This window comes from Mycteria americana, chromosome 14 (assembly GCF_035582795.1).
Source record: "Mycteria americana isolate JAX WOST 10 ecotype Jacksonville Zoo and Gardens chromosome 14, USCA_MyAme_1.0, whole genome shotgun sequence".
Taxonomy (NCBI): Eukaryota; Metazoa; Chordata; class Aves; order Ciconiiformes; family Ciconiidae; genus Mycteria; species Mycteria americana.
This window is the reverse complement of record NC_134378.1, coordinates 13,228,528-13,246,826: the sequence shown is the minus strand read 5'-3', so window position 1 is coordinate 13,246,826 and position 18,299 is coordinate 13,228,528. Positions and strand designations below refer to the sequence as shown.

Below are 18,299 nucleotides of genomic sequence, written 5' to 3'. Positions count from 1 at the left end.
TGAAGGTCAGTCAAACCAAAAAAATATCTGTAATGTCACAAGTAAGGGATTTCCTCTCTTTCTTTTTAAATAATATAGAACAGGATTTGCAAAAGTTACTCTTTTTTTCCTAGCTTACTCTTGCATCCTCCTATCAAAACAAAGTCCATCATTGCTGAAGAAATAATTTACATTTTTCAGTGTCCAGGGTTGGATATAATCCTTATTGCCAAATTTCCAAGTTATTCAGAGATGAAGTTTCAATGAAGAGATAAAAATGTGATTTATAGTACTAGCAAAGATGAATGTATGTACTGTGGATGATAGCGTATGTAGGGGCTTAGACTAGCAAATGGTCTAGTACAGTAAATTATTCTGATTGTACGAAGTTTCATTTGAAGTTCCACAGTCCTACCCTTTCGTCTTTAGGAAATTTTGGGGGATGAATAATTGGAGTTCTGTTCATCAACTACAGTGCATCCTTAAATAATCATTGGAAATGTTTTTGAATGGAACTTTGAAGTGCAGGAATAATTTGTGCCTAAATTAGGTAATCTATTGAATATTCAGTGTATACTCTTAACTTGCTATAGTTTACAATAATATTTATATTAGCCATTCATATTTATTCTGCATAGATATTGTCATTTAAACATCTGCCACAAAGTTACAATATGATGATTCAGGCTTGCATACATTAACAAGAGAAATATTTTGTATCTGTTTATTCTTAATGAGAACTCATGTATAGGCAATCTCTCTCTAACTCATCACATTCTCCAATTACAGTTGCCTGCATAAAGCTGTGGATGGATTCTTCAGACATATAGCAAGCAGTAAGTGGAACAGTATGTTTCTGTTTTACTTCTTTGACTCACATAGAAAAACGTTTCCTGAAACTTTGTTTTGCTGAAGTTTGGATCTGCCTTTGAATTTTTCTTCAATGGTGATACATTCCCTGCCAGGTTACATGATAAAGATTATCCTTTACTGAGACTCTCGCGAGGGGAGCATGGGAGAAAGCTTCTTCATACAGGTTCACATGCCCTCAAAGTGGCATTGTTGAAATGAAAGTGTTGCATACTGCTGAATTCTCCACTGGCATCAGACTGAAGCATCAAGTTTGTCCATCTAAAGGGAGAGTTGCAGTTTAAGTTCTTGCTTCTGAGCTTCAGCAAATAAAAGTTAAAGCTTTAAAAAAAAAAAAAAAACAAAAAACACCAACAAAAACCAACAACAAACAAAAAACCCAAACTGCTTAATTATTCAGAACTAAGTACCTATTACGTGATAGAACTATGGTTCATCTCCTTGATTATGTGTACACAGAGTGAATGCTACCCAGTTGTCTAATTAGCTCTGATCAAATAATCATAGCAATCACAGCTTGGGGACTTCTAATCCAAGTGCTTCCCTTCATAGCAAAAAATTTGGGGTAATAGTGTGACTTTTAAAAAAAAAAAAAAAAAAAAAAAAAACCCACTTTTCTAGTTTTAATGGCTGCTTCATTTTACCCAGAACTACAAGTATTTGCTTATCCTGACATCATTTTGCATTTCATATGTAGCAATAGTATTAAGGGTAGATTTGGAACTAGAACTTTTTGAAACTGGCTACTAGGTCACAGTAACCTCTTTATATCTGACATCTAAAGTAGATTTATTTTTCCCTTAAAATACTTTTTCCACAAAGTTTGTTCTGTTTCTTTACCTTGACAATTTAAGTTTTTTACTGAAGCACTGCATTGGGACATGGAGCTTAAGTTGTTGCAGTGCTAAATGAGCAAAAAGATGATAGACAGGAACAGCCCTTGCCCTAAAAAAATAAAAGAAAAAAGGGTGGACTGTTGCCAAAATATGTATTGGCTTATAGCCAAAGAATCCAACTTTTGAAGGAACTATATCAGCAGGAGGAAGGTTGTCGTAGTTCTGTGTATACTAAAGGTTATTTTAAAAAATAAATTTAAAAAAACCAAACAAACAACTCGGGCCAAATTCTACTCTTATTTATCAAGAAGTGATAATATTCAGTTGAAAGAATTTAGAGTTCTGCAAAAACAAACAAAAGTTATGGAAAATTAATATTTCTTTTCAACATTAAACATCTGTAGCATACCTGACTGTTCAGAATCCTCCGAACTCTCTGTGCTACTGAATTAAAGTGTGTTCCTCTTCCCTGCATTGGTCTTTCTCCTCTGTCTTTTTCATTGATCCATGATTTCTGGGGAAGAGAGATTTTCTAAGTTTGTCACTGTGTTCTCATCAACTATCCTTCAGAGCCATTCATAAAATGACAATGTCATGCTCTTCATTAGACTAGATAAAACCTAAAACATTCTAAAATAGTGCAATATTAAGCATGCCCCTAACTGGACAGGAGATCTGCTGTTTCAAAAATACCACATCATAAAAAGAAACAGCAAAAAGAAAATTCAAAGCAGTGCTGTACTGGGACTGGCTCGGTCCGGCCTCTTTCTTCCACCTATTAAACTCTCTTGATTGTGATACATGAGTTTTCTCGCTTTTGTTCTTCCCTGTCCCACTTAAGGGGGAAGTGAACAAGCAGCTGTGTAAGTGCTTGGCTGCTGGCTAGGGTTAACCCACCACAACTGGAAATGAGAATTTTATTTAAAATCAGTGTATTTGCTAATTGGTTTCATTTGATACATGCAACTTGATTAATTTATCTCCATGAAATAGTCAAATCATGTAGACAGTTTGCAATATTAAGAAAACATACTCACCTTCTTCTGTCTTGCATTCTTCTGCAAAACTGCATACACTGTTTGTCACGAGCATCCAAACAAGAACACCGAAATGAAGACTGGAAAGTACTTTGAATCTGGCCTGTAGACCTTTTACCTCTAAAACTGCCTCTGTAGTTAGATAGCCCATATGGCACAGTCCTCCTGTTGTGAGAATCACAAATATTGTATATTTTAGGAGCCAATTAAAATGATACTCCATATTTTTTCTGTTTTAGAAAATAGATCTTTTGATGCAAAGCAATAAATAGCGGCACAAAAATCAAACCTATGCTTATGTTAGAAGTTCTCCCTATAACAGATCACAACTTCTGCTCAAAAAACTCAGGTTTTCACAAAGTTATAAAGTCGCAGACAATCAGCTTAACTGGCAGAATTAATTGGCAGCTACACTGGCTATCTAAAAAGATTTTGATTTGACCCTAACAGCTGATACAAATACATCCCCAGGTTATTGCTTATTTTACTGCTTATTCCTTGATTGTGTTGGTTACCTCCCACAAATGCACAAAATTTGTAATGTTCAGTGCCATAGCTGATATGAAGTGACAAAGGAGCTGTGCTGATTTCCAACAGGTAAGTAACATCATGTTGGTCTTGTCATCTTCGTGATTCAGAGCCTGATTTGCCATTAATCTTATCATTGAGAAATAGGAAAAACTGTCAGCATGACTCGTTTACTGCATCATGTTTGGAACATGACCCATGGAGTTATAAATGTGAGAAACAGCTAGATAATATTCCTCATATGTATCTACTAGTAGTTTTCTACGAGAGATCATATTCTGTACCGCAGCACACCAAGAAATACTAAGAGGTAGTTCTATTTATTTCCCTGCAGTCTGGCATGCTTTGTTCTTTAAGGGGCTATAGTTAATATTATTATCAGAAAAGAACATGCTTCATCCGTGCCTGCTAACATCCCCAAAAGGCATTAGGTAGTTTAGACTGATGCCATAAGTTATTTTCCTACAAATTGTTAAAGAATCTCAATCGATAGCAGGTGTACACCACACGGAACTTCTGGAGACCCATAAAAGTTCCTGTGTTGTTGAGGGGTAAGCTAAGCAACCCACAAATCCACAAACTCTAAAAATCTGAAAAGAATCTCATGTTCAAAAGCAAGAAAGGAGGAGAGGAGGAAAAAAAAAAGGCAGGGGAGAGGAAGTAAGAATAGATCTTAGAAGAGTTACAGAAAGGTTACAGAACAAAGCCTGAATAATCAGTCTGGAACCACTAACTTCACATAGTTGTACTTCTTTCATTTGCTTTCATAAAAACATTATTAGGCTATTAATTGGAAAGCTGCAAATTTTCCATTTTACCACACTCATGGTGGGCTGAAAGGTTCAGAAACATTATTTTCCTCATCTCTGCAATAATTTGTGATGTAGCATCAGTACAGTTGATGCAAATCATTTATTCAAACCTCTGCACTTATAGTACATATGAGCTTCTAACAGTGCATCTCACCTTTCACAGCCTGAACCAGAGCACACCTATTATATATAGCTTTATCATAAAATTATACTGAAAGATAGAAAATCAGAAGCAGTATTTCTGTGTCGGAGACCCTGAGATGATCTTTCTCCAGCAGATGGTGGTCTGCCTCACCTATATGCAGAAACTGTTGCATATTTTCACTAGTTCATTCTATGGCTATGCCTAGACACTGGGAGAGACCAAGAATATGCATACTAGTCTTAAAAGACTTTAGGACTTGACTTTGGACTCCCTTCTCAGTCATTTAAAAAGCTTTTTGCTGTCTTCAGGATTAGGGGTGAGTCCCATTTTGTAATGAAAGAGTATAAATAATTCTATACTGCCATCTGCTTTAGAATAATGAATAATAAATAGCTAATGCAAGTAACTTCTGACATAAATAATTGCTGTGTGGTCATGCTTTTTGATACGTTCATGTTTTTTTACGAAGTAATGGCTGGTATTTAGAGACAGGAATGGGAGGAAGTTCCTGTATTTTTACAAGTGACGAACCCTCCATGAAAACTGTCTGGTAAAATTCTGTTATTCAACTTCCTGCTCAGATTTAGGCTGAAATGAAAAGATTAATTTTGCTTGGTATAGCTAAACATGAAATCCCTATTTCATGGTGGATAGCTTGCCAGGGGACAAAGAAGCTTTGCACAGCTTTTGCAGATGTCATCCCACATTGTGCTAACAAGGCATAAAATACTGTCGTTTGTTATTCTCATTATTTAAAGTGGTTCCTTGGTAAAAATTCCACTTTTCCAAAATACAGGACTGTTTTATCTTACTCTAATTCTCTAAATTGGAATCGCTGTGGGACTGAGCTGCAGTTTGCCTTGTGGTTTGCCATGTGTCAGAGATTCTGCCTGAATAGCCAGAAAGGAAGGAGGGAATGTGTTTTATTCCTTAGTTGCCACAGTTTGCAAATTAATGGACCAATCAGAATTGTCACCAACTTCAATTTTTTTTTTTCTTAATACATCAGTATATACATACAGAGATTGAAATGGGCTCATTACCAGTCTGCTGTCTTTCCTAAGAGATAGTAAATTCCAGCAAACAGGCAGGGGTAGAGAATATAGTATAATTACAAGTGACAAGAACCATGAATCATAGCCCTAAGCAAAGGAGGAGACTGATATTTTAGATAGTGCTTCTGATCTTTCTAATGAAGTGCCTTATGTTCTTTCTATGAAACTTATAATGCTTGTAAGAGTATGCTTCATAGCTTGGAAAATGAATTCAAGACCACTTCGTTCTCAGTGGTTCAGAAACACATGCCAATGCAATGACATTTTCAAGTGTAAGAACTGTAACTAGAAGCAAAAGGTTTTACGTAAACTAATGTGCAAACGTGCTAATCAGAGATGGAAATATAATTGTCCCAATATGCCTGGTTTTGATTTCTAATCCAAAAATTCAAACCCAAAACAGATAAACTTCAATAGCAATCCATAGTCTTTCCAACAGTATTCAGAAAGAGCTAAAAAATATAGCAGATGTTTTCTTGCCTGTCAGTTACTCTGATGCAACTTATAAATCACAACATTTATGCAAATGTTAGTGTGTGTATGGTTATCATTCCAGCAGCTGAAAATGTCAGTATTTCAAGTTAGTTCATGCCTTTCTCAGCACTTCAGAAGTGAGAGGAGATGCCAAAGAGATTCAGTTGAACAAGTATCAGAAGCACCTGCCTAGCAGCATGCTTAATCGTAGATTGTTACACGTGATTAACAAATGCTGCTTTTTATTATTATTATTTTTTAATGGTGCTGCAATGCTCAGGTTCAAAATGAAGTAAGTAGAATCACAATTTCTACATGCTGAATGGAAATTATTGTCAACATGTAACTGTCACCAAGCATTTGTGTTGCTAAGAAGTCTCTTTGCTTTCCATTTCAGGTGAGGCATCTGTTTTCTTTAGTCAAAGCTTGATGACTTTAGTATACACAGAGCAGTTTGTGTATTCCCAGTGAAGATGAGGAACAGCTGAACTAGGCAGAGGCAGATTTGTTGGCTAGTCATCTGCTAGGCTTCCAGGGATCCTGAACAACCAGTTCCCTTACACCATGTTCCTTACCTTTATGACCAGGCCCCTGGCCAAAGTCCTGGCTAAGAGTAATTTACAGACTTTTTGGAAATTTCTATGCAAAATCCACAGATTTTTAAAATTTCTTAACATTTATATTTCACAAGAAATTTTGAATTTCTGACCTTTAACTCCGTATGCATCGTTTCTTCCTTTAGGAGAACAAAATTCTCCTGAATCAGTGAAATGGGTTTCCACATATTTCAGAGCTAATGTGTACTGCGTGTCCTTTATGCCTTTCTCCTCTACAAGTGGAGAAAAAGCAAACCTATGCAATTCTGGATCAGCCTTTCCAAGGTATGACTTTGAACTACTATCTGTGTGGCAACATACAAACCAGAGATTTGTGTGAAAGTGACGCTCTTTTGTAGAGTTCAGTTACCAGTATGATTACTGCAGCCAGGGAGTGGGTGCCTAAAAGTCTGCATGCTCAGTTTTAAAGCACTTTCTAAATTACAGAAGATCTGAGTTTAAGGAAATAGTTTCTTCTTCAGTATAAGTTATTTGTTCTTTTTCTGTATGCAAAAAAAGGAGGTGCTAACACAACTCTCCAGTACCTGGAATTATTCCCTATGACGAAATTATGATTAGTCAGTGCAACAGATCTGTTACCTGAAGATAATTCCATGTATAATACAGAGCAGCACAAAGCTAATCAAAGCACAGTGTGCTCTTGTCACTTGAAACATACTTTTGATTTCTGCAATGGAAGGAACACACAGCAATCTTTAGGTCAGCCAGTGTTTCTCCCAGAATTTTAAAAGAAAAAAAGTGTAGATCTACAGATTGGATACTCAGATGCTGAAATAGCCTAGATTATTTATGTACTTTGTGTCCACAAAATTACATTCATAAAAGCTCTCCCCCTAAAAGTCAGCTAACTCTTGAAGCAAGTTTTTGCCATTAAATTAACAGAGAGAGGCATTTTTTTGTTGAAAAAAGACATGAAGTACCGAGTAATCATGAAACAGCCATTCTGAACCAGTGATATCAGTGAAACTTTCCCACAGAAAAAACCTGCCCACTGAATGACTACTACCTTCGAGTCTAACTGGATAGTATGATTTGCCTAAGTCCTGCTGTTCCTCATTTATACTATAGTGAATGTTCAGAATTCAGGCAGACAAATCCAATTGGTTTATTTTAATTTTTATAACATGTGGCTGAGTTTCTCATGCTACGTTATAACTGACCTATGAGCTGCTATTATTTTCTACTTTCCCAGCCACTTAAACACAGTAGATACCTCCAGGGCACTTGAGAGTTTCAGCCAAAACAAAGGGATGAGGGGGTTGCAGCAATCATCTTAGATGCTGTGATTTCAGTATTCAGCAATGTATTTTCTGGCATGCATCCAGGCCAGCAAGGCTCCCAGCAGTCTCCAGTGTTTTCAGACAATCTTAAACTGTATGAGATCCCTGTAAGGACCACTGAGAACAAAGAACACGGAAAGGAAGCAAAATTTAACATCCTCCAAGTGAAACAAAATGTCTCCAGAAGGAAAGATGCTTGGGGGAAATAACAGATATTTCTGTGCATACTTTCATATAAAGCTACTGCAGTAATACTGTGTAGCTCTGTAGATGAAGAGATCATTGGCTGCTCTGAAAGTTGGCTCCAACTCTTTCTGTAACAGGCGTATTTTTTAACAGAATAGTTCACAAAAGGTGTACCTCCCATATTATCCCTTCCTTCTCATCCTCATCATTTAAGAAGTAAAACACCTTCTTCAAAGAAGTGCCTGACTTGTTGGTGTTCTGTCATCCTAACCACATGCTCCCTTCACAGAAGCTGTACTTTTTCTGAGTAGCTTTTTGCAGTTAAAATTATTTTCAGAGGAAACAAACTGTTATACTTTATAGCCACACCTTTATTTTCCACATCCTCAATTTAGTAGTAGTCAGTGTTCCTAGATACCTAACAGGCTACTGTTATTCAAAAAGAGGTACCTCCATGATCTTGCTAGATCTGGTTTAACCTTCACTTCTCCCCCCCACCCCCCAGTCTTATTCTTTAAGTAATACTTGCTAATTTGTGAGGAACCCCAATTAGTTATAGTTAATTAGTTGTAGCTGACTTAGATAATAAGCTAAGGATTGCACACATCTGCTTCATCATGCAGTTTCACTGACCACATGAGTTCTTTGATTTCTCCCCTACTGGGACTTCATGGTACCCAAGTTAAGTACTGTGAGAGAATCTGACGGCTTTTCATCACTAGTCATCCTCTTCCTGTAGCTGTCAAAAAGACATTACATGTTTTCTGTTTCCAATATGATCGGAAAAATATCTGAGTTGTTGAGTGAAAAGCTGGGGTACACTTCTTAAGGTAAGCAATATGAAGCAAGCGGAGGGGGGGGTATTTTTCCATTAACACCCCAAATACCCAGAGAGGCTGTGTAGAGCTCACCTGACCTAATAAACTGAGCCCTTGTTTCACAGAAATACCTCTCAAAACAACACTGCTCATGTCCTTCAGTACCTCATACCAATCCTAATCTGCTCCCAGTTTTGTGCCAAGGTATATGATTGTTAGTTTAAATAAAGAAATATAAAATCCTGTGCAGCATTTTCTGTCTGTGAGGCTCAAACTCCCATAATTCCTTTTTCTTCTTCTGACTGGCAGGGAGTATTATTAGTAAGTGGGCTGGTTCTAACGCAAATATACTGAGGTAAATTCCAAAAGGCAGAGCAGCTGGAAAATATGGATGAAAGGAATCAAATTAAGTGTCAAATTGTAGCTTTTTCAAACTAAAATTCAGAGTACTTATTGCTAGCGTCTGAAGCCACCATACTGGTGCACACAAAGAACACACACTCTAATGCGTCTTTCTACCGCTTCCCACAGTGTGTATAGTTCAAAATCCACTGCTGGTTTAAAAACAAATAAAACAAAAACCTGGGGGAAAATAAACACATGGTGTTACAATTTAAGACTGATGAAAGTGACTGTGGTTTGACAGCCCTCGAGACTGTTTATTCTTAGAATTAGACCAACGTGAGCAGCAGTAGTGAAATTTCAAGGCACTAGCTACTAGTGTGTCTCATCCCTGACCCCATCTTTCCAGGGCCAGCTCCTGCAGTGACATGGGATTTCAGTCTGCAGAGCCAAATTATTTCAAGTCTTTCTGAGAATACTGCTGTTAAAACATCAATACTGTGAGTACTGTAAATAAGCTTTACAGGAAGACTAAGAGGATGTATTCTACTTTTAGACTGTGGAGAGCATGCAAGCTGTGCACGTTTCAGACAGTAAGACACTGAAAGTGTGAAGTCAGTACACAATTTAAATGTGCAAGAAGAATAACTATGTTTGAATAACAGGCCTAAAAATCAAATCAGTTTGTCCGTGGTAAAACATAATAACAGCAGAAGCCTGTTACTATGTTCAGTAAATCTATTTGAAATACTCTCCATTTGATGTGAAGATTTGTGCAGCTTTTTAACACCAAAGATCCTCCAATTTTTAGGATTAGAGATATTTACAATGTCATTTAAATTTCCGTAAAATTTGTAACTAAAAAAAAAAAAGGAAAAAGTTAAAAGGAATTGATGGAGATAAGTAAGATTATCTGCTTTATACTACTTTTTTTGACCAGCGAGTATGACCGTAGATTCCATGGTTTTAGTTATTTCAATTGTTACTAGCTTGTTAAGATGATTCTTTTTATCCTTCAACAGTCAGGCTGCATTAAGACATACAGTGCATACACATAGTCTAATCTTGGTAGCATCCACACATGTAAGACAAATAGATTTCAGTGAACACGTGGATAGTAAAGTCTGCAAAATGCAGGGCAAACTTCATTCAGAAAAAGAAAATCAACTCAACAGACTATTCATCACTTCACTTTTGGCACTTGGTTCTGATGGTTAACCATGCGCACTGTTTAACCGACAGATCAGCTTCCGTAGTTGAACTGCCTGGCTTGCAGCCAATGTTTTATCATCATGCCTTTGGCTACCAGGTATTTTCAGTCTGATCTATTAAGATTATAAGCACATGCTTAATTGTTTTGCCGAACAAGAGATCTTTAGCTGTGTACTTTTATTTCCAGTAATACACGGGACATCATCTATACTTAACTAATGATGAAAATAATTCTCAAAAAATGGGGTAACTGTAATACTTTATAATACCACTTAATATCCATAAGGATGAAAAGCACTTTAAATTACGTTATGTGGGCTTCTGTTCAAAAAAATTCAATCATCAATGAGATGCAGGTAACAAAAAGATGTTATGAAGGAAAAGTTAGCCAGCAGAGCATACAGTTAAACAAGAGTATCCAATTGGCTGTCTTAAGTCTTTTTCTTTTGTAACAACATCCCAAGGCATCACTTCCTCTCTATATACGAGCAAAACTATGAGTGAAGCGATGATAAGGTACAAACTGTTTCCATTCTAAATTGACTTTCTGATGGTGACGTAAGCCAGTAGTGAGCAGAGATCATTAACTGAACATTAACTGTTAGAGAAGTGATTGTATGTGGAATCAGCTGCTGTTGTCTGTTTAGCTTCCAACAAGTCCTGGACCCCTAACAGACCCATTTGTCAGCACTTTCAGGAAAGACCAAAAAACATGAAAGTGTATGAAAAGCCTTTCTCACCCCAACAGGTGGTCACATTAGGTCAGGAAAATGGATTTCTACAGGGGAACTCTCTGGAGTCAACCTAGTGCTAAATTTCTATGGCCACTTAGGAATATCTGACTTGCATATGTTACAGAAACAAACTTCTTTTTTATTAAAGTGACAAAACACCGCATCCTTGCAGTGTCATCATGTAACCACACACTGTGAAACACTCACCATATCCTCTACCAATATATCCCACAGAGCAAAGCAACAGACTACAAGTCAGTGCATGCCCTTGTCCTTCCACTGAGGACACAGAACTTGTGCAAGTAGAGAGGATCAGAGCCACAAACACAAAGATCTTAGATCAAATTCTTCCTTTCACTTTGTCCATCCAATTCTACTAATTCAGAAATTCATGTAATTGGTGGATCATCCTGTAAGCTGGTCTTTATAACATGGTCACAGAAATTCTTTTAGTTACTCCTCTTTTGAGCATAATAGCTAATACTGAAATAAGACATATCATCTAGAAAAAAAAAAACTTTTGCTTTGATTTAGACACTTCAAGAAATTATTATTTCTGGTGCTCAGTTTGAGTGAGGAAATAACTTTACCATTGTGGATCTATGCTAATTCTCCTTTGAAAGTGCCTGGGTTATTGCTATAAATTCTCGTTATACTTTTATTTCAGAATTAAAGACCACTTGAGTATCTGATATTGTGTCCTCATGATAGCATCACTTTCTTATAGTTGTCACCTTTTAATCTTTTACTAATCATTCTGAGCATCTCTAAAGCTTCACACAGCAACATTACTGTCATTAATTGAACTGCATTTTGCTGTCGGATGCACAAGCTCAGTTCATACTGAAATACAGGACCCCTTTGAAGAAGTGCAGATCTAAAAGTAGTCTTGCCTATATTTTCTTCTTTAACTTACAGAATTAAGCATCAAGTTGTGGCTGTATTACTTCAGCGGGTACTGTTTAAAAGACAATTCATTCTTTCTTCTTTAAAATGTATCTGTAGCTATAGATCACGAAAAGCATAATTAATGACTTGACAAAAAAAATATATTGCAAACTAATTCCTGAGTAATCAACCTTATCAGTGAGAACAATTTACCAGCTTTTAATTATCTTTGTTATGCAACCTTTGTCTACACCACATAATTGCATTATTCTGTTCTGACTTACCTGACTTGCTCTAGGTCATCATCTCTTCCCCTTAAGGCTCTCACTGTTCCCACCATAAAAGACTCACTATGTCAAAATAACACTGGTGTGCTTAGTGGTCTGGACTAACAGCAGTGGTTCATGGACAAGTATAAAGCAATACTCAAACGTGTGCAGAGACAGTTATCATGTAACTAGCAATAGCTGCAGACAGTCAGAGGCTGCACGTTCGGCAATTTTGTGCTTTTCTACAGCTGTCACCCAGCTGATCCAAGTGTTTTCTCAGCAAGGATAGGAATAGATCCTCTATCATCACTCTGCCTCCAACAATTTCAATAAAAACTTTAACCACTTTTCCAGAAGCGGAGGAGAGGCCATAGCCAAGATTTGTTTTGTATATATTACAACAATGCTTAACAGCATCTTCTGTTGGGAAAAGCAGGGGGAAGAAACCAGAGGAGGAAGTAAAGTTTGACTTTGAAGTATGGAGGAGAGAGTAACCTGGAAACAGAAAATATTAAGGAATTTGTGATGGGAATAGCAAATGATGAAGTGAAGGATGTAAGTCAGGGGAAATAAGAAAAAAAAAATAATAAAGAGCAATTGTAGTGTTTGATGTAGGAAATAAAACCAAAAAAGATGCGATGAGTAAATAAGCAGGAAAAAGATCAGAATCAACAGACGTCAGGAAAACTTCTCCTATCTTTAACACCATCTTTCTGGACTCCCATTGTGTGTATGGTCCTCAAAGTTGCATTTAAGCCAAATTTTTTGTAAATATAAAAACTTTGAACAACATGCGTGCAGCAGCAACATAAAAGCCCTGTTTACAAACAGCCAGGCTGTACAGATCCAGTGGTTACTTCCATTTAAAAGAAGTAGTATAACTTTCTTGGGATATTAAATTGCACAAGCAGTCCTGATTTCTCTCATTTATGTCCAGAAGTGCCTTTTGACTTACTGAGACATTGTTCCAGGTAGGACACCAGGCCAGAATTAGTGCCTGTTCATTCAGACATGTGACACAAAATCTTAATCCTGCTTCTGTTGCACTGAACATGGTCCCAAATGTCTAATATCTCCACACATACTTATTTCAGTGACTACCTCTGCCCTTATATATAGAAGCATTCTGAAGAAGAATCCTACAATTTTTGAAAATCGAGACTGCGCTCTTTCAGCTTAGAGGCAGATTTGTATACCCACCACACCTGTAAACAGAGCTTTTCCTTTCATTGCTCACCTTGCTGGCTCAGACCAGGCAAGTCTCAAGAAACAGCCAGAGGAGCAGGACAGCAAGGCAGCCCAGATCAGACACCGGGCTCTTCCAGCCAAAGTGCACCACTCTCTAGGCACCACAGCCAGCCAACTTTGAGAGGACCCCCTTTCTCCAATTCTAATGAGCACTTACAGATTCCAGAAAATTCAGTTCCTACTGGACTAATTCCCCTACTTTCCACCATTATCCACTCACTATTTATCAACCCCAGAGGGCCCGCAGCATCCTGATTCACCTAGTTCCAACAGCATTATTAGGTTATACAGGTTCATGTCTTTGGAGCACAGTAGCTAAAATGTATCATTCTATGTGAATATTTAATATTCAGATTGAATACTGAAATTTAATATATTCATTCTGTAGCTTGCATAGAAATGTCCACTCAAATGGCATAAAAATTATGTGTGATAAGAATCAGAATCTCCTAGAACTCATGTTGAATCGTCACAGGCTAACCTATACACTGGGCAGTGGGGGTAGACTTTACATATCTAAGAGATTTGCTATTATTTTATGTATAACTGACTTCAGTTAAGAAAGCAGAGACTTACAGCCCTAACTGTTTAATACTTGTATTATTATACATACTTCATTGCTAATACTACAGGTATCACGCAAATATCATATATCTTTATTCTCTATTTTTTGTTCTTTCTTTGGTGATGTTTGCACAAAAGTTTCAGGTAGGAAAAAATTCTCAGGATATCCTAAAAAAAAAGGGGGGGGGTGGTGTTTAAAATTAGCAGAATTCTATTTATTCAGTGTGTAGAGGAAAAGGAATGTCCTTCCCCTGTTTTCACTGGTAAGCTCTGACTTAAATATACTGAGTTATAAATATTTGGCTAAAATAATTCTACGTAATCCTGGGGTGTATTAGTGCAGGTATGGAACACAAAGAATTGAATGACTTGTGCGAATACATGATACTTACAGTTGGTAGAAGTTCAAAAGACTTGTCATCAGACATGGCCTCTAGCCAGGACACACACGTGAATTTACAAATTAAGTGCCCTAAACCCCATTTGACTTAACCTATTTTACAGCTACTTTCTATTTTTCTATTCCTTTTGTTATTTTAATCTGATTAAAAGCTTTGCAATTGATTCAAAGGCAAATCCGAGTTAGTACAAATGTCCCCAAACTGTACAGTCCCAAGATCTTTAATTCTTGGAAGAAGATTCTGAAAAAAAATCTGCTTTTAGATTTATCTGATCTCCTGATTATTTTTTTAATGAACTGATCGCTGTGGTTGCTACAGGACTGAAACCTATTAGCCTATGAAAATCTTTTACAAATCCTTAAGGCTGTTTTAGTTACTTGGAGCGACAGGATATACACAATGGTCTAGGAAAAGGAGGCCTCTAACCTTTCGGATGTAGGCAAAGTGTCACTCTTCCTGGACAATTTCTTCTCATGAAGTCCTGTTAGTAGCAGACCCTGCTTGCCTGCACACGTGCTCCACCCCCACTGACCTGCGTGAGGCTTGGAACTTCCAATTCGTGGGAAATGTTACGGTTTCAAAAATTTTTTTTATTACAAGTTGAAACAAAAACTTAGATTCGCCATTCCCATAAAACATAATTGTAACAGAGGTTCTTTTGTAACATCTTAAATCTGATATATTGAGGTTTTCACAAATTACTATTTTAATGTCCGAGTATTTTTCCGCATGAATTTTTATCAAAAACAGTAGTTGCACGCACACACTGTTCTTCCTTTCCCAGCAAGGGGTTTATTAGAAACGGATTTCTCCTACAAACTAACTACTTTTTTCCCCGTACACAGTTTCGCTCAGGCCACGCACGGGACACGCAAGCCGCTTACCGCAGGGTACGCACGTACGGCCATGCCCCTGTGCGTGCCTGCGTGTGGGTGGCGGGAATTTACCGCGCTGAGGCGGCTGGGGCCGCAGGCATTTGCCCCAGGCTCTCTTGGCTCATCGGCACCCCCGCGCCCCTCCGTCCGGGCCGCCCGGCGGAGCCCGGCAGGTGTCAAGGCGGCGAGGGAGCGGCGCGGCCCGCCACACCGCCGGGCTCGCTCCGCTCCCCGGGGCTCGGCAGGCCCCGCAGCAGAGCCTGCCCCGGCAGCGCTCCGCCCCCGCGGCGGAGCCCGGGCTACCTGCGGAGCACGGCGGCCTCCGCTCGTCCCCCCCTGACCCCGCCGGGGGACGGCTCCGCCTCCAGCGGGGCCCGCGACGCCCCCGCCCGGGCTCTCCCCCGGGGGCGGGCCGGGAACCCCCGCCCGCTAGCGCCCCGCGGCAGAGGCCGGGCCGCCACACAGCCTTCCCGGCGACCCGCGCCGGGCGGCCCCTCGCCTCCCCCTGCCCACGAGGGTCGCGGGCTTCGCGGCCCGGCCCGCCATTTCGCGTCCCGCCGCCCGCCCGCCCACCCGCCCGCACTCACTCGGGGGTGTTGATCCAGATGATGTCGAGGTGGCAGTAGTAGACGCACTCCTTGTCCTTGTAAGTGTAGCAAGTGCAGCGCCGGGCTCGGCGCCGCAGCGCCCCGCCGTCCACCTTGGCCCTGCCGCCGGCCGGCAGCGCCGCTTCGCTCTCCTCCCGCTCCTTCTGCCCCAGCGCCGCCGAGCGCGGCTCGCCGCCGGCCGGCAGCGGCAGGGAGCGAGGCCGGGGCAGCGCGGACCCTGCACGGCGGGAAGGCAAGAGCAGCTCTCAGCTCCCCCTGCGCCAGCCCGGCGCCCCTGCCCCCGCGGACCCCCCGCCCGGAGAGCGCCCCCGCCCCCGGGGCCTTCCAGCCCCGTCTGTAGCGGGAGCCGAACCCTCGCCAGCCCCTGGAAAGTTTCAGGGCTGTTAAAGCACCGTTATGTTTACATTTACTGCAGCGTGGTGGGCTGCACCGGTAGCCCCCGCAGGCTTGGGGTGCATCGCTAGCGAGTGCTTTTGTTTTAAACCTACGTAAGGCCAAATGATGTCTTTGGCGTCTAGTTATTTACCGCGCATCGGGGTGGGCTGTTGCTTACAGCCTTTTGGAAGAAGAAGACAAAAGAAAAAAACACCCCAGCCTTTCTTTGTGTGCATGCGTGGAAGTGGCAAAGAAAGAAATAAATTCGTGTTACCTGCAGTCGATGTAATTGTAAGTCCAAAGAGGAACAATAAACCCAGCTCCATGAAACCCAGATCGCACGCTTGTTTAACTGCAGGCAAAGGTGAACCGCAGGGGCGGCTGACCCCTTCCAGGAGGAATCACTTCAGGTTGGAGGCAGGGAATGTCCTGGGCTGGCGGCACAGCCTGTTCCCCGGAGTCAGCTCCCGCACGGAGGTGTGATTAGTGGTTCTCCCTTGCAGTTATTTCCCTCCAGCGCAGATTTAGTCCTGAAGGCGAGACTGTTGTCAAAAGCAGGGAAGATCCATCGCTTGGCTTTTCCCACACACACCTCCCACCCCACCCCCAAATCCCATCAGAAACCGGAGCTGCTGTTTTCCAGCTGCAGACACCTCCCACCCGCGCCCAGCTGCCTGCCTCCCCCTCCCACGGCCCGCGCTCCCCGCCCCGGGCCGCCCCCCGCTTCCCACCCCGCGCAGGTGAAGGGCAGGGGGGAAGCAGCAGCTCCTCAGCGCGGGGGCACGGCCCTTCTGTGGCTGCTAGCGCTGAGCTTAGCCCATCACCTCCAAACGGTCTGATCCTGTGGTTCGGTGCGTAATTCCAGGAGGACAGGGGAGTGCTTGTGCGACACAAGCGCGAAGTTTTGACTCACATCTGGGCTACGGATTTGGGAATTGTCTGGGGCTTTTTTTCCCAGGACTCTGCCAGTTATTTTCCAGGTGAAATTAAGTCACCAATTTATTAATACTTTCTTTTTCCCCAGTTAATTATGAACACCTCTTTGCGGACAAACCTACCTAGAGTGCAAAATTTAAGGTAAAAGAGGATTTCACATTGTGTGAAATACCTGACACTTGTGCCTAGAAAAACACTCCTGCGTGTGGCCTCATTTGCTGTCATAATACCAGCTATTAAGCAATAATAGGTAAGGGTTAAGGGAATTGGCTATATCTTTTCTTACAGTAGTGTGTGTAATATATCCTGTAATAGGAAACAAGTCGTAGATAGCACGTGGAGAAAGGGCAGCAAATTTAATTGTGGATTTTTTAAATCAAAACACAATGTTTTATTTAAGAAAGTTTCAGTACAACAGAAAGAGCTGCAGCCGAAATTGCTTTTATGTATCATGCCAATTTGACATATTCACTAAAATCTGTTTTGTGAGTAGAGGACTAGTGGCAGGATCACTCAGATTATGTGATCCGAAGGAGGAACACCGTTCTCTACCACATCGCATTCTTCTCCAGCCCTGCCCCTGATTCCAGCTTCTGGTGTGGACTGTTCAGTAACAACACTTACCAAAAAATCTCATTAAGATGTCATGTTTTGTCAGTTTGTCAAACCTTGCCTTCTGTCGCCTTCTAAAGATGGAGAGTTTTGTGGGAGAACTTAGTTGACTGTATTCCCAACTAATAACAAAAGCACGATGGTCATCAAAGACAGGGTAATAGCTAGAAAGTTCCCTTTTCTCAAGTTTTGCTGAGACCACGGCTCTCTGTGGAAACTTAAATCGCTTTTGTTTCGCACAGTTTGTGCAAATGACAAGACTTTGCAATATCGAACTGAAATGTCAGAAGCATTAATCATGCCCTATCTCCAAAACCTGGTTAGAAAAGCCAAGATTTCAGTAAATTTCTAAGGTTTGTACCCGCTGCAGTGAGTGCAGTTCTTGAGGCCGTAGCTGCAAGTAGCTTGCTCAGGTATTGACATTCAAGCACTGAAACAGAACTGTGAAAGTACCTTGTTGATTTTCGTTCTGCTAATCTTAAATAGTTTCACTGCAGTCGCTAATGTTCTCATGCCTAATGCAGCGGGGGAAAAATAGATCCCATGTAAATTACTGAACTTAGCGCTATATTGAAGTCTATGCTTGATCTAGGAAAGT

At 40.4% G+C, this 18,299-nt stretch overlaps 1 protein-coding gene across 3 annotated transcripts; it reads right to left on the bottom strand.

Moving 5' to 3' along the window:
• Positions 1-418: 418 nt before the first annotated feature.
• On the bottom strand, positions 419-16,977 carry EDN3 (endothelin 3). 3 transcript variants are annotated; one of them, XM_075517286.1, is made up of 7 exons: positions 16,885-16,977; positions 16,428-16,683; positions 15,758-15,995; positions 14,722-14,844; positions 2,723-2,887; positions 2,095-2,199; positions 419-1,110 (listed from the first exon to the last, which is right to left on the bottom strand). In XM_075517286.1, the coding sequence occupies exons 2-6, from the start codon at positions 16,477-16,479 to the stop codon at positions 2,127-2,129; spliced, it is 651 nt and encodes a 216-aa protein (XP_075373401.1). In that variant the 5' UTR covers positions 16,480-16,683; positions 16,885-16,977; the 3' UTR covers positions 419-1,110; positions 2,095-2,126. The 3 variants fall into 3 exon arrangements, with proteins under 3 accessions (XP_075373401.1, XP_075373400.1, XP_075373402.1); XM_075517285.1 differs by lacking the exon at positions 16,885-16,977 and having other exon boundaries at positions 16,428-16,753; XM_075517287.1 differs by lacking the exons at positions 14,722-14,844; positions 16,885-16,977 and having other exon boundaries at positions 16,428-16,753.
• Between the last annotated feature and the right edge of the window lie 1,322 nt (positions 16,978-18,299).

Bases quoted from the DNA above. Each gene is read 5' to 3' on its own strand.
- EDN3 (XM_075517286.1), bottom strand. From the start codon at position 16,479: ATGGAGCTGGGTTTATTGTTCCTCTTTGGACTTACAATTACATCGACT. The intron at 15,996-16,427 runs GTAACACGAATT...CCCGCCGTGCAG, and splicing joins TACAATTACATCGACTGCAG to GGTCCGCGCTGCCCCGGCCT. The intron at 14,845-15,757 runs GTGAGTGCGGGC...ACGAATTGGAAG, and splicing joins ATCTGGATCAACACCCCCGA to TTCCAAGCCTCACGCAGGTC.